We start from the raw sequence: 15,061 nt of genomic DNA on the forward strand, positions 1-15,061 counted from the left end.
ATTAGTTGACAACTCTGACCAATGGTAAGACCACACCTTTGATCAACGGTATGTCCAGACCACCTAGCTTTGGTTTGTTCTGACCAATAATTAGTTGACAACTCTGTCCAATGGTAAGAGCACACCTTTGATCAACGGTATGTCCAGACCACCTAGCTTTGGTTTGCTATCACCATTGACCAATGGGTAGTTTACAACGCTGACCAATAGGAAGCTCACACTTTTGACTATCTGTCTGTGGTGTGCTAATGCTATCTACCATTACTTTGCAAACATCATCGACCAATGATTTGCAAATAATTATTTTTTAATTTCAATGTTTTTATTGTCAGAAAGTCCCTCCTACAAGACTGAGGATAACCTCCAGGGAAAGGGTGACTCTCATTTGTACAGTATAAAAGCTTATTGACACACATTCTGACATTTTCTAAAAAAGTAAAACTCATTCACTCTCACATTCAAACTATTACTGTTGTAAGTTTAATATAAACAACTAGCTTTTACTGTGTGTCTGCTTTTCCCTTATACTTTGGCTAGACTAACTGAAAAGTGGTTGGTAGATTGCGTAAAATTGTGTCAAATATATTGAGGAACTGTACCCAGCAGACTGGCAGTCGTTGCATATATTAGGATGTCATTGGTCTTTGTTCCATACAGGGCAATACAAAGTCTAGACCTGGACAAAGTCCACCTTTTAGGGTTTCTGTAGACATCGACCACAATTCCCTCTCTCACTGTTACTAGTTGTCATGGAGATGATATTATTGGTTGCAGCTAATGTGCAGCACATTGTCAGACTCAACCCCTATGTCAAGCCATCTGTCGGTATGACCTTCACCTTGTGTGTGGTGTTCATGTTGATAGGCGATGTTTTGAGGTGATCTGAAAGGCTTGTGAAACCATCAGCACAGAGTTTTTGCACATGTTCCCATCTTTGGATTGCATGTGTGTAATGCACAATTGTAATATTGAACCAGTTCATTCCAGTGTGTGACTTTAATGTTTAGTCCAAAACTATTGTGTTGCAGTACTGGCGACAGTGTGGCAGTGTTGGTGATTGTGTTGCAGTAATGGTGACAGTTTGGCAGTGTTGGTGACTGTTGCAGTAATGGCGACAGTGTGGCAGTGTTGGTGACTGTTGCAGTAATGGCGACAGTGTGGCAGTGTTGGTGACTGTGTTGCAGTAATTGCGACAGTGTGGCAGTGTTGGTGACTGTTGCAGTAATGGCGACAGTGTGACAGTGTTGGTGATTGTGTTGCAGTAATGGTGACAGTGTCGGTGATTTTGTTGCAGTACTGGCGACAGTGTGGCAGTGTTGGTGATTGTGTTGCAGTAATGGCGACAGTGTGGCAGTGTTGGTGACTGTTGCAGTAATGGCGACAGTGTGGCAGTGTTGGTGACTGTTGCAGTAATGGCGACAGTGTGGCAGTGTTGGTGACTGTGTTGCAGTAATTGCGACAGTGTGGCAGTGTTGGTGACTGTTGCAGTAATGGCGACAGTGTGACAGTGTTGGTGATTGTGTTGCAGTAATGGTGACAGTGTCGGTGATTTTGTTGCAGTACTGGCGACAGTGTGGCAGTGTTGGTGATTGTGTTGCAGTACTGGCGACAGTGTGGCAGTGTTTGTGACTGTTTTAGTAATGGCGACTGTGTTTCTGCATGTGTGTGTTTTTGTTTGCATGCTGGATGATATATTGTTTGTCCGTCAGTTTTTGGGATGTAATGTGAAGGTAACTACGTGTAGTGCAGCATGATGCAGTGTTGTTACACAGATTGTGACATCAAGAATGATATTTCAGCTAAGGGATCAGTAAATATCAAATTTATTCACATCCTGGGAAGTTATACATGTTTTCAAGAGGCTGTATCTTCCCGGGTGTAGATGCTGGCGTGGAATAACACATCAGTATCCTATGCTTGCGGCAAGATGTAATGGGTCTGAGACTGGGTGACCTGTTTCAATGCATGCCATCGGATGAGCCATTACTGATAACATCAGTCTGGTTTGTCCATTATGGAGTTAATTATTTACATGCAGCTGTATTTAGAGCAGGGTTTTTGCTGACTATAGCCATATACAAACAAAGGAATCATGTTTCCATGGCAACTTCATGACTTGGCGGCAAGGGCTCCCATTTCAAGATGACCAGATATGATATAACTGAAATACTGTCCAAGCAGCGTTACACCCAGCTTACTCCCATTATAGGAAGGTCATTGGTCACTCTGGAGTTTGTCTGGAGTGTGTCTATACATTTGTGGTAGGTCTGGTTTATAACATACCATTGTTTTACACTACTATAGTGCACATGATGGGGTAGTCCCATAGTGTGTGTCGTAGGGATTTACAGGATGCGAATTCCTGCATCCTATACGCATAAAAATTGACAACGGATGCAACAAAATATATTAGCACGTCCACAGGGACACAGAAAAAGTCCAAACACTTTTTGTAAAAATTCCAATCAAGTGACAATAAGTTATCACTGAGTTTGTTTCTAGCTGGGTTATGGTAATATTTGCAATTTAATTACTGTAACAATGTGATGATCATGATACACAAAACAATATCAGTATTAATAATAATATTTAAGTGTCTGGGACCCCCATTTTGTTGTCCAGGACCCCTGAAAATTATGAGTATGTCAGCCTTAGTCCCAGGGACCATCAAATACAGGACTCCATGTAAATCCCTGGTGTGTGGGGTTCATTCACTCAGATCTCACCTCCTTTGGTGGATTGTTTGCTTATGTTGCCTTTGGTTTCAGAAAAGAAGACAAAACGTAAGACGTTGTGAGTTGATTGTTTCGTGGTTTAATGCTAACATTTAGCGTGACAATAACCTGTGTTGGGTGAGAGTGCACTGTTGATATCTTAGACGATATAAACCTCAACTGTAAGTCTGAAGCCCAAGTGTAGGAACATTCTAGAGAGCCAGATACAAGACTACAGCACAGGTTGCTGTACACATTGTCAGATGAGGAACAGTTGATTTAACCTGAGCTCAGTTGTTCGAACACCTGCTGGCTTCTCCCAGGAGCCAGGCTGGTTCATTGCTTTAAAATAGCAGCTCCACAGCTAAGTCGTATGTATATACTACAAGCAAAAAAGTATGGGAACACTCTAAAATTTGATAGTCATATATAAACTTAAACATCGTGAGGTCATTTATACTCTAAGGTAAATGCAACTTTTTGTGTGCTTAATAGGCACTTTAAACGACATGTTGGAACATGCAGTGAAGCAACTGATTCAGTATTCGTTGAGTTCGAGTGAAATGAAACATTGTCAAAACACACCAGTACCATGTTTGATTCAAACGCCCAAACACAACAGCCTATTGCATGTTCCCATACTTTTTGTTTGTAGTATATATTCAAGAAATATGTGTCTGAGCAGAAATCACCTTGGCCCTTCAGCGAATATGGTCTGTTGCGTCCATTACAAGTGCCATGCTAGTGTCGGAAATAACAGATTTTGTTGTCCAACCAGCTTTCTCATAAGAGTTGAAATTAGTATTTCTTATTCTTACTTATTATTTTCATATTAACATGTTTCCTGGAGTTTAAAACTCTTAACATGTTTAGTGTGTGTTATGTGCTCTTAATTCGTGGTAGAAATTAATATTAAATGTTTCTTGTTTTCTAGTGGATATACTAATGATGTTTTTCTCCCCTACATTGCCCCTGATGGTATGGATAGCGTTGGGAATACTGGAGATGAAAGAAAAATATTTAGTATTTGACCATGATCAGCATCAAATGAATTGTTGCCAAAATACCTGTTGGTGAGGTGGCTGTGTTGTTTTACAGTGTGCTTGCAGACATATTTTAGGGACCAGTCATTATCAGGATGGGGAGTAGGGTGGTTGGGTGTGTTTCTCATGTAATCAAACAATAAAGGAAGTGACCTTCCCTTGATGCAAGGAATATTTTTGGATGACCTCCCCTATGTCCTTGCACATTTCTTTATGACCCTCCCATTAAAGACAAATGCAAATGAATTCTAGATTCTGTTAGAGGATGTACATGTCTTCATGACCCTCCCAAATAGTAATATTTCCCCATATTTTCCGGTGACCTTCACTTGGTTTCCCGCTACAACACCTGTGTAATGAGAAATGACCGGTCCCTGAGATTTTGTGTTTATGAGGTTTATCCTCTAAACAACAGAAAGTCGCGAATTCAATATTTTGATGTGCATGCTTGTTAAACTTCTAGAACATTGTAACTTGTGTCATGTATCATTACATATGTGAGCACTACTGTCGTTGTGTTAAGTGTTTCCAGTAAACTGATCCGTCTGAAGCCAGACAATTCCAATTTCTACATTTCAGTAGTCTTTCTACTTAAGCTGTATTCCAGCAATTTCCATGTCTAAATTCTCAGTTGTTTTTAACCCTCTTCTTCCCTAAAGTGGGTTGCATTCCTTCAGTCTTTCCTGGGTTTGAATCCCACATTCTGTTAATGTTTCCTGGTTTGTCACCACCAACCTAGTTCACACACAAACTCACTTATCTTCATCTAACAAACACATGTGAAACAAGACTCAAGACGATGAAATTTCTCTGTCTTACAGAAGGTCGACCAAAGTTGCAGCGACAACAGACTCGCCAGAATCTTAACCGGAAGAAAGCAAAGAATGAGCGTGTCAAAAGCTCCGACGAGGTATTGAACTTGATGCCTGAGGAATACTGGAAGAAGTTCTACATGGGAGACTCCGTCGTCTGGAACAAGTAGGTTCACCTGGCAGCAGCATCACAAGTTGTCTGGGGGTGGTGGGGGTGGTGGGGCAGCCTAGCGGTTCAAGCTTCCGTTTGTCACACTGAAGGCCCAGGTTCGATTCCCCACATAGGTACAATGTGTAAAGCCCGCCGTGATATTGCTGGAATATTGCTTCAAGCGGTGTAAAACCCAACTCGGATTATGTGGATATGCCACAGCAACAATGCTGGGAATTTTTTTTATGGCCATTACTAATTCATTTCTTTTCAAATTGTAATGTTCAGTGTTTGTTTAGTTAGTTGTGAGTGGCATTCATCATGTAAGTTATGGTTTTGGTGACACTGAAAATTTAGAACTTTTTTACCAGGTTTTTACCATGCTCTTAATATGTTCTCAAAATGCACATTTGACTATATAAGCTGGCCAGACTGAAGGAAATAAGGTATCTTTCTCCTTCCCTCCTTCCCTCCTTCACTCCCTCACTCACTCACTCACCTGTATTCAGTAGCCAGACAGATGTTATTAGTACCATTATAAACCCTTCTTCATTGTTTCAGCGACTTAATAAAACTTACCATATTTCAGTGTATGAAATAAGGCCCATCCGACCGCCTGAGAGTCAGACGGGCTAGATTTCTGACGGACGGTCTAAATTTACAGATGTTCCATACATCTGAGTAAATTCACAATATCTCGGTATCTCGTCTGGTTAAATCCATTTCGTAATGTTACCATTTTGAAGGTACCAGCCCTGATGTCTGGCAGGTGTTTTGGCTTATTTCATACACTGCATATTTTCCATATCAGCTCCTGCTCCAGTTAGCATCACCTGATCAACTGCTTTATCAGGCTAGTATTGATCACTGGATTGTCCGGTCAAGGTTTGTTTATCAACAGGCTATCATCATATAGAGAGTTCAATGTTGTTGGTTGTTGTTTAACGCCGCACTCAGCAATATTCCAGCTATATGGCAGCGGTTTGTAAATAATCGAGTCTGAACGAGACAATCCAGTGATCAAAAGCACAAGAATGGATCTACGCAATTGGGATAAGATGACATCTGTCAACCAAGCGAGCCTGACCACCCGATCCTGTTAGTTGCCTATTATGACAAGCATGGGTTACTGAAGACCAATTCTAGTTCAATGTTCAAAACAAGAAACTATAACTATTGAATGTTTACATATTCTGCCAGATTTGTGGATAACTTCATGTCGCTGTACAAGCACCCCCCTGGAACAGACATTCAGCTCCAACGACCAGACGTGGTTGGTCAGCATCCTGAGGCGGGAGATGGAGGTTGATGACGACGGCATGCTCAGCAAAACCTCCTTCATAGGTAGGGAAGTCGTATTGTAGATGTCGACCTATACAGGACATAGGACTGAGCCAGCTTCCAAGTAACAATATAGAACAAACTTTATGGATAACAACTTCTTTTTATTCGTGAGTGCGACGTTTCGATGCAGATTCTTTTACCGTTGTCAAGCATAATGGAACATGAAGAAGGGGGAAGTATATATGTACTGGATGTAACAATGTAACAAAGAAAACAACATAATTAACATAATTGGCTAGGCAGAAAGCTGATGAAGCCAGAGAGTAGACAAAGGACAGGCTTGGAAGCCAATGATGTACAAATAATAATGAGATGTTTATACAGCAGAGTTTATGCTTGACAACAGTACAAGAATCTTTATCGAAACGTCGCACTCACGAATAAAAAGAAGTTGTTATCCATAAAGTTTGTTCTATATTGTACTTCCCAACTTCTAAAATGCCACTCAAAGAAGTCTTCCAAGTAACACCAAGTATTATTATAGTATAAATGCTTCACGTCATTAGTGACAGAATTGTGAACAACATATCTGGTCTGTTTGAATTACTATGACATTTGATTCTATAAGCCTTCAATCAGGTTTTGAAATGGTAGTTTCATGTATGTTTCATGTATACCTGCATGAAGCTTACATTTTCCTATTTTATTGATCAAATGTTACTAATTGTGAAAACGTAAATATTTTTTATTAGTTTTAGGAAACTCCTATCATTCATTCTGTCATGTGAGACTATTGATGTGTGAATGTAGCCAAAACAGAAGTCATGTTTGCGTGAAGTGTCATGAATTTTGTAATGTCAGTGAAATAGGGATCTCACGAGTACTCGAGTATTCGGGGCCGAGTCGGGTAAAGCAGGACTCGAGTCCAATTCAATGGTCTCGAGGACTCGCAGGGGAGATAACTCTAAACGTCTCACAACGATGGATGATCGTGAGAAAAAATGCAATGACTGGACGCATTTTGATCTTGATTTAGTGGCAAAAAAACCTCATATTCATATTTTAATTTCAAGAAGTTGTGTTATTGACTTGTTGTTTCAAGATAAAGTTATGTCACTTTTAACGACAATTTCTAAAAGCAAAAATGAAAGAAATCGTGTTTCAATAATAAGCTATGTTCTTTGAAACTTCGCCTTGTGTTCTTGCCTTCTTGCATTAATTTTATTATACAAATAATTTGATACAATTAGTCTTCACTCTTGTTGTTCAACTTGTTTTCTACAAAGATATTCAGCCGTTCTTATCCAGCGTATTTCAGTGTTACATATTCAACAATCAACACATACATACGCATTCAAAAATAACATTCACACTTGGAGACCTAAATCCTGAAATAGTTGAAGTTTTAATCACAATAAATACCATTTCAGCCGAGTTTCAGAAGGAGAAGTTCAGTGTAGTGTTACTCAATAAATGCTTTAGTTTGAAACCAAAACGTTTTCATCATAAGGAGACACAAATAAACATCAGTCGTGTTTTACATATTTTATTCTTTAAGTTCCATAGTCGATCGATGTTTACAAGACATCCAGTGCAGCACCAATCAATGAATGCTTGTCTAATGTCTTCCTGCTTGTGCTCGCTTTTTGCCGCAATTTAACCATTATCATTATTATTGGATATTTATATAGCACACATATCCAAGCACTCGTGCATACTTTAGCAGGGATGGAAATAACCCATTGCCCGATGTCCGAGTCCAGTGTTTTTTTTCTGTCGTGCAAGCAAATTTGTACATCACACTGTACCGGTGTCCAGTTGACTTTCCAATGTTAATAATGTTGTTTATTTAAAAAATCAACAAGAAAATGGCCAATATAGTGGAAAAAATATCAGGGCAAGTGATTTTCGAGTTATTCCCATCCCTACGAGGTAACCATAATTAAGGTTAACTGATTATGTGACTTGTCGTCTAGGTTAATGTTTAAAAAGTTGCTAATATGTCATAACTGCAATGACATATTAATCTTAGATAATCTTGAAAGCGTAGTCAAACTTAAAACCAAAGAAAAGAGAAGTACATTGATTGGTTTCTTTTCCCGGACACATCCAATCATATTACAGCATTTACAGGCGTAATAAGATATCACAGGCCCAGCTCATGAATATTAATCGCATTATTGATCGCGTAGAACTGTGACACAGTGACACTTACGCTGCCTTCACATTCTGTTTGCAATAATAAAAAGTTAATATATACTTCTATTGACATTGAATATCAATTGCTCTATTCAAGAACGTTTAGATTCACATATACATGTTGGTTTTAGATAAACATCAAAATTGTCGGTTACTCGGGTCTGAGTCGGGTCTGACGCCTCGAGTACTCGAGTCCCAAATTTTGAACTTGTGAGAGCTCTACAGTGAAACGTCTTGGACTTCAGATGACATCACACTTACACCGTGGAGTCATGTCGGAGTCCAAGGTTATAATGAGGTTCAGACAGTAGTCCAGAGTAATCAGAAATCTGTACTTTCATGAAGCTTCACACTGAGGACTTGTGGTATGAACCTTCAAGATCGAACTCACATGCACATATTTACAATGAGGACATGTGGTATGAACCTTCAAGATCGAACTCACATGCACATATTTACAATGAGGACGTGGTATGAACCTTCAAGATCAATCTCACATGCACATATTTACAATGAGGACATGTGGTATGAACCTTCAAGATCAATCTCACATGCACATATTTACAATGAGAACATGTGGTATGAACCTTCAAGATCAAACTCACATGCACATATTTACAATGAGGATGTGGTATGAACCTTCAAGATCAAACTCACATGCACATATTTACAATGAGGACATGTGGTATGAACCTTCAAGATCAAACTCACATGCACATATTTACAATGAGAACATGTGGTATGAACCTTCAAGATCAAACTCACATGCACATATTTACAATTTATTTCATGAAACATACATAATTTGCTTTAGTGAATGTTAAACTGGTCTTCTGTCCTTTAATGTCTAATTGGAATTCAGAATTTTTTTTTCCTGATTGGGAGATTTAGCTTGATGAATGGTTATTGTAGCATCTTTAGACTGTAACTTTGGTGTTGACAGAATGTTCCCCTGTATATGTCGACAGAGTTCTGCACTGTGGATGGGGAGGAGTTTCCCCTGTGGAAGCGGGTGGAGGAACAGGCGAGGGAGAGCTACGCCATGAAGGAAGTGTTTGACATGGACTCCTCTGTCAGAGTGGAAGCCATTGAGAATCTGGGTGAGTCAATTGTTAGAGGGGATGTCGTAGGGAATACAGGTCAAACCTTCCTAGAGTGGAAGTGATAGGGAATCTGGAAAGGTCCTTGGTTAGAGATGAAGTCACTGGGAATCGTGGTAAGTCCTGAGCAAGCGAGGCCATATATTGATTCTCTGTAAGTCCTTGGTTAGAGATGAAGTCACTGGGAATCGTGACAAGTCCTGAGCAAGCCAGGCCATATATTGAATCTCTGTAAGTCATTATTTGGAGATGAAACCGCTGGGAATCGTGGTAAGTCCTGAGCAAGCCAGGCCATATATTGATTCTCTGTAAGTCCTTGGTTAGAGATGAAGTCACTGGGAATCGTGGCAAGTCCTGAGCAAGCCAGGCCATATATTGATTCTCTGTAAGTCCTTGGTTAGAGATGAAGCCGCTGGGAATCGTGGCAAGTCCTGAGCAAGCCAGGCCATATATTGATTCTCTGTAAGTCCTTGGTTAGAGATGAAGCCACTGGGAATCGTGGCAAGTCCTGAGCAAGCCAGGCCATATATTGATTCTCTGTAAGTCCTTGGTTAGAGATGAAGTCACTGGGAATCGTGGCAAGTCCTGAGCAAGCCAGGCCATATATTGATTCTCTGTAAGTCCTTGGTTAGAGATGAAGTCACTGGGAATCGTGGCAAGTCCTGAGCAAGCCAGGCCATATATTGATTCTATGTAAGTCCTTGGTTAGAGATGAAGTCACTGGGAATCGTGGCAAGTCCTGAGCAAGCCAGGCCATATATTGATTCTCTGTAAGTCCTTGGTTAGAGATGAAGTCACTGGGAATCGTGGCAAGTCCTGAGCAAGCCAGGCCATATATTGATTCTCTGTAAGTCCTTGGTTAGAGATGAAGTCACTGGGAATCGTGGCAAGTCCTGAGCAAGCCAGGCCATATATTGATTCTCTGTAAGTCCTTGGTTAGAGATGAAGTCACTGGGAATCGTGGCAAGTCCTGAGCAAGCCAGGCCATATATTGATTCTCTGTAAGTCCTTGGTTAGAGATGAAGTCACTGGGAATCGTGGCAAGTCCTGAGCAAGCCAGGCCATATATTGATTCTCTGTAAGTCCTTGGTTAGAGATGAAGTCACTGGGAATCGTGGCAAGTCCTGAGCAAGCCAGGCCATATATTGATTCTCTGTAAGTCCTTGGTTAGAGATGAAGTCACTGGGAATCGTGGCAAGTCCTGAGCAAGCCAGGCCATATATTGATTCTCTGTAAGTCCTTGGTTAGAGATGAAGTCACTGGGAATCGTGGCAAGTCCTGAGCAAGCCAGGCCATATATTGATTCTCTGTAAGTCCTTGGTTAGAGATGAAGTCACTGGGAATCGTGGCAAGTCCTGAGCAAGCCAGGCCATATATTGATTCTCTGTAAGTCCTTGGTTAGAGATGAAGTCACTGGGAATCGTGGCAAGTCCTGAGCAAGCCAGGCCATATATTGATTCTCTGTAAGTCCTTGGTTAGAGATGAAGCCAAGGAATCGTGGCAAGTCCTGAGCAAGGCCATATATTGATTCTCTGTAAGTCCTTGGTTAGAGATGAAGCCACTGGGAATCGGGGCAAGTCCTGAGCAAGCGAGGCCATATATTGATTCTCTGTAAGTCCTTGGTTAGAGATGAAGTCACTGGGAATCGTGGCAAGTCCTGAGCAAGCCAGGCCATATATTGATTCTCTGTAAGTCCTTGGTTAGAGATGAAGCCACTGGGAATCGTGGCAAGTCCTGAGCAAGCCAGGCCATATATTGATTCTCTGTAAGTCCTTGGTTAGAGATGAAGTCACTGGGAATCGTGGCAAGTCCTGAGCAAGCCAGGCCATATATTGATTCTCTGTAAGTCCTTGGTTAGAGATGAAGTCACTGGGAATCGTGGCAAGTCCTGAGCAAGCCAGGCCATATATTGATTCTCTGTAAGTCCTTGGTTAGAGATGAAACCACTGGGAATCGTAGCAAGTCCTGAGCAAGCCAGGCCATATATTGATTCTCTGTAAGTCCTTGGTTAGAGATGAAACCACTGGGAATCGTAGCAAGTCCTGAGCAAGCCAGGCCATATATTGATTCTCTGTAAGTCCTTGGTTAGAGATGAAACCACTGGGAATCGTAGAGCAAGTCCTGAGCAAGCCAGGCCATATATTGATTCTCTGTAAGTCCTTGGTTAGAGATGAAACCACTGGGAATCGTAGCAAGTCCTGAGCAAGCCAGGCCATATATTGATTCTCTGTAAGTCCTTGGTTAGAGATGAAACCACTGGGAATCGTAGCAAGTCCTGAGCAAGCCAGGCCATATATTGATTCTCTGTAAGTCCTTGGTTAGAGATGAAGTCACTGGGAATCGTAGCAAGTCCTGAGCAAGCCAGGCCATATATTGATTCTCTGTAAGTCCTTGGTTGGAGATGAATCCACTAGGAATCTAGCTTAGTTCGTGGTGAGTGTGGAAGCCATCGAGAATCTGGCTAAGTCTTTGGTCAGAGTGGAAGCTTCAGTGAATCTCATAAGTTTGTTCAGACTGTAAATCAGAGTGAGTGAGTGAGTGAGTGTGGTTTTATGCCGCTTTTAGCAATATTCCAGCAATATCACCGCGGGGGACACCAGAAATCGGCATCACATATTGCACCCATGAGGGCTGTAACTCAGAGGAATATGGGATGTATATGAGAATCTAGATCATGGACATATTAAGCCATTTGAAGTGGGTGAACTGCTTGTGGTTGTTGCTCAAACTGAAGCTCTACTGCTGCAGTTGTTGATTTTCATAATACATTGTGTATACTTGAGTAGTTAGGACTTGAATCTATGTATTCATCTTAATTGTGTCACTTATCTTATGAAGGTGATTACCACTATCGTTTCTGGTTAATAAATGAAGACTCAAAGCATTTTCAGACTTCTTGTGATCGGAAACAAGTTACTAGTTCTAACTGTCACATGCCATAGTTGTGTCTAAAGTCATGGTCTATTTGAAGGTCATTCACTTCTAAAATGACCTGTCAAAAAGTAATCAATCAAGGTCATGGTTTCCAGAAACTGCATTGTCAAAGACAGATAGGTCAAAGGGCAAGGTCCTTCACACATTGAAATACTTGTGAACAGTGTAATTTTTATTTGGGCAGTATGTACAGTAAGTTTTACAATGGTAAGAGAACATATGCTTTCAATTTTCAAGTCTCTGTCCAGCTTATACTGGATTTTGAAGGTCAACTGGTCACAAGTTTGAGTGCTCGTAAGTTTGTTTTGAATGTTGGTGGGAATGATTGTTTTGGTACATAAATTGGTTTGTCTTCAAACCATTCTTGAATCGGAGAAGACAAATAATACTGCCATGACATATTCAGGGATGAGAATTTTCCGCGGATTTGATTGGGCTGGGGTTATTGTTGTGAATTGTCTAAACCTGCGGCCCCCAAGACCTCCGGCTCATTTTCCTTTTTTTTCACTCATGCCCATTCTCATCCCTGCATGTTTCCAGGCCGATTCCGAAGTCTCGCCGTCATCGATGCTCTGAGAGATTTGTTGACGGACACTGACGCCAATGTGCGAGCTGTTGCTGCCGTGTCGCTGGCCCGGACAGAGGCCAATGACAGTCAAACCGTGAAGCACTTGCTGAAGATCCTCAATGACAAAGACCGGCTGGTGAGGGAAGCAGGGTGCCTTGCTCTCGGACACCTACAGGCGCAGTCCGCCGTCAAGAAATTGCTGCACATGTGGTGAGTTGGTAGATAACAACAAAGACAACATGGATTGTGGGAGAATAGTTCAAAAGTGGAGAAAGCTCACTTATGATTTGTTACAATAATAACACATCAGCAATGGAAAGCAGCGCGTGCTAACCACAAGTTTGCTTTGTGCAGAATAGTCCCCCCATATTATGCAGGGGTGTTCAGGAATGATTATTAGCCGGGATTACAGGAGAGGTGTGAGATAATGGCAAGAGAATTACTTATTTTAGGAGATAAACATGATGTGTTTTCAGATTATGTTATTGTGTATTTGATAGGGGCGGTGGGGTAGCCTAGTGGTTAAAGCGTTGGCTCGTCACGCTGAATACCCGGGTTCAATTCCCCACATGGGTACAATGTGTGAAGCTCATTTCTGGTGTCTTCCCCCCCCCCCGTGATGTTGCTGGAATATTGCTAAAAGCGGCGTAAAACCAGTCAGTCAGTCAGTGTATTTGATAACCAATGTCTGTCATTTCCAGTGTTACTTTTTCCGCACATACATTACAAGAGTCATTTTCAACATCACTCTCTTCTTGTATGTTCTCAGAATTGTGAGATAAACATGGCTTCATTAGTGTAATGTTTAAAACTGCTGTCCTCACCTCCAGGAGGAACGACGTCATATCCCACGTGAGAGAAGCGGCATCCGTGACGCTGCAGCAGATTGGCGGGAGCGAGGTGGACAAGGCAATGCATGTAACCTCCGTCCTGGCCGAAGAGATCCGACAGTTGACAGCAGAATAGTCATGACTTTTTGGACTAGTTCCAGTTCGTAACCATAGCAACCATGTCAGTGCAACCCAACACAACCTTATTTTTTGGTACACCATGTTTATGTTTAAAATTGAATGTGATGATTGAAATATATTTTTACCTGTAGTCATGAATCTGTGATAATTCAAGTTTGAATTAGAAGAGAAATGTATGAAGAATACCTTTGCATGCCCTTTGTACCAGGGTACTTCTTTATCTACCACCATGGGTGCCTGGGTGCCTCCTTATTTACTTTATTTAGAGTTGACCACCCCAGTACAGGGTACCCAAATCTACCGAGAGTTTGCCTACTTTAGATGGCCTGTTCTGAAACTTGCATCAGCCATCATGTAATAGGCAGTGAGTATTGTGAATGTCATTCCGAGCAGCTGGACCACACAGCTGATTTAGTGCCAAGTAGTTCCTGGTAGTGTTTCCCTGAGACTGGCCGATGAAAGATGAAAGATTCCAAGACATTCTCTTCCCTAAGTTGAGTTCCTCTGTGTGATGTTACACACTGTTTCTCAGGTATCTCGAAGTCAGCCAGATGTTTTTGATCTTTTGGTTAACATTGTTTTTTTTGTGAGTTGTCTTTATCAGTAGATAGAAATATATTTGAACATGACAGAATTTGAATGTTCTTCAAAATGTTATAGGACTCTGTGGTAGTGTTGGCAGTGTAGGTCATCTTGTGTCATCGTCAAACCTTGTGTAATATATTGTCCTGCAAGTCAAATGTTTATTTATTAAAAAAGGGGAAAAAACGATTTTCAGAAGAGGAACACTTTTTATGGATAGACAACTTCTTTACTGCAGTGGATGTGATGTTTCGGTGTAGATCCTAGCACCGTTATCAAGCAAATGATGCCAATAACGTCGCATCCGCTGCAATAAAGAAGTTGTCTCTCCATAACAAGTGTTCCTCTTCACCATGCCAGCTTCTATATGCCACTTTAGGAAGTGATTTTCAGAAGCTCTTTCTTATGTTGGATGCGATGTGTGTCAATGGTACACATGTTTTTGTCATCATTTTATGACCGGTGAAAATTTGTAAACTGTTTGGAAAAACAGGTAACTTTTCGGAGAAACATCAGTTGTGTGTTCCATGGTGGATACATGAGAAGATGAATTAAGATGGACAAGATTTTATAACTCTTCCAGTGATTGACAGATCTGTACCATCTCAATAACTATTCTGGCAATGAGAGACGCTTGTGATGTCTTGCTGTGTGATATGAACAAAAATAGATGAGGACCTGACAGATGCACCTGTGGACGACA

At 41.1% G+C, this 15,061-nt stretch overlaps 1 protein-coding gene across 1 annotated transcript in view; it reads left to right on the plus strand.

The window, feature by feature from the left end:
* LOC124266076 overlaps positions 1 to 13,906 on the plus strand; it is a 29,451-nt gene extending 15,545 nt beyond the window's left edge. The window contains 7 exon segments of the mRNA XM_046700893.1: positions 2,769 to 2,783; positions 4,579 to 4,735; positions 5,921 to 5,951; positions 5,953 to 6,064; positions 9,172 to 9,303; positions 12,778 to 13,015; positions 13,636 to 13,906. Coding sequence (XP_046556849.1) covers positions 2,769 to 2,783; positions 4,579 to 4,735; positions 5,921 to 5,951; positions 5,953 to 6,064; positions 9,172 to 9,303; positions 12,778 to 13,015; positions 13,636 to 13,771 — 821 coding nt within the window. The 3' untranslated portion in view covers positions 13,772 to 13,906.
* Positions 13,907 to 15,061: the final 1,155 nt, after the last annotated feature.

Source organism: Haliotis rubra, unplaced genomic scaffold (assembly GCF_003918875.1).
Source record: "Haliotis rubra isolate DU_JTF1 unplaced genomic scaffold, ASM391887v1 Scf123, whole genome shotgun sequence".
Taxonomy (NCBI): Eukaryota; Metazoa; Mollusca; class Gastropoda; order Lepetellida; family Haliotidae; genus Haliotis; species Haliotis rubra.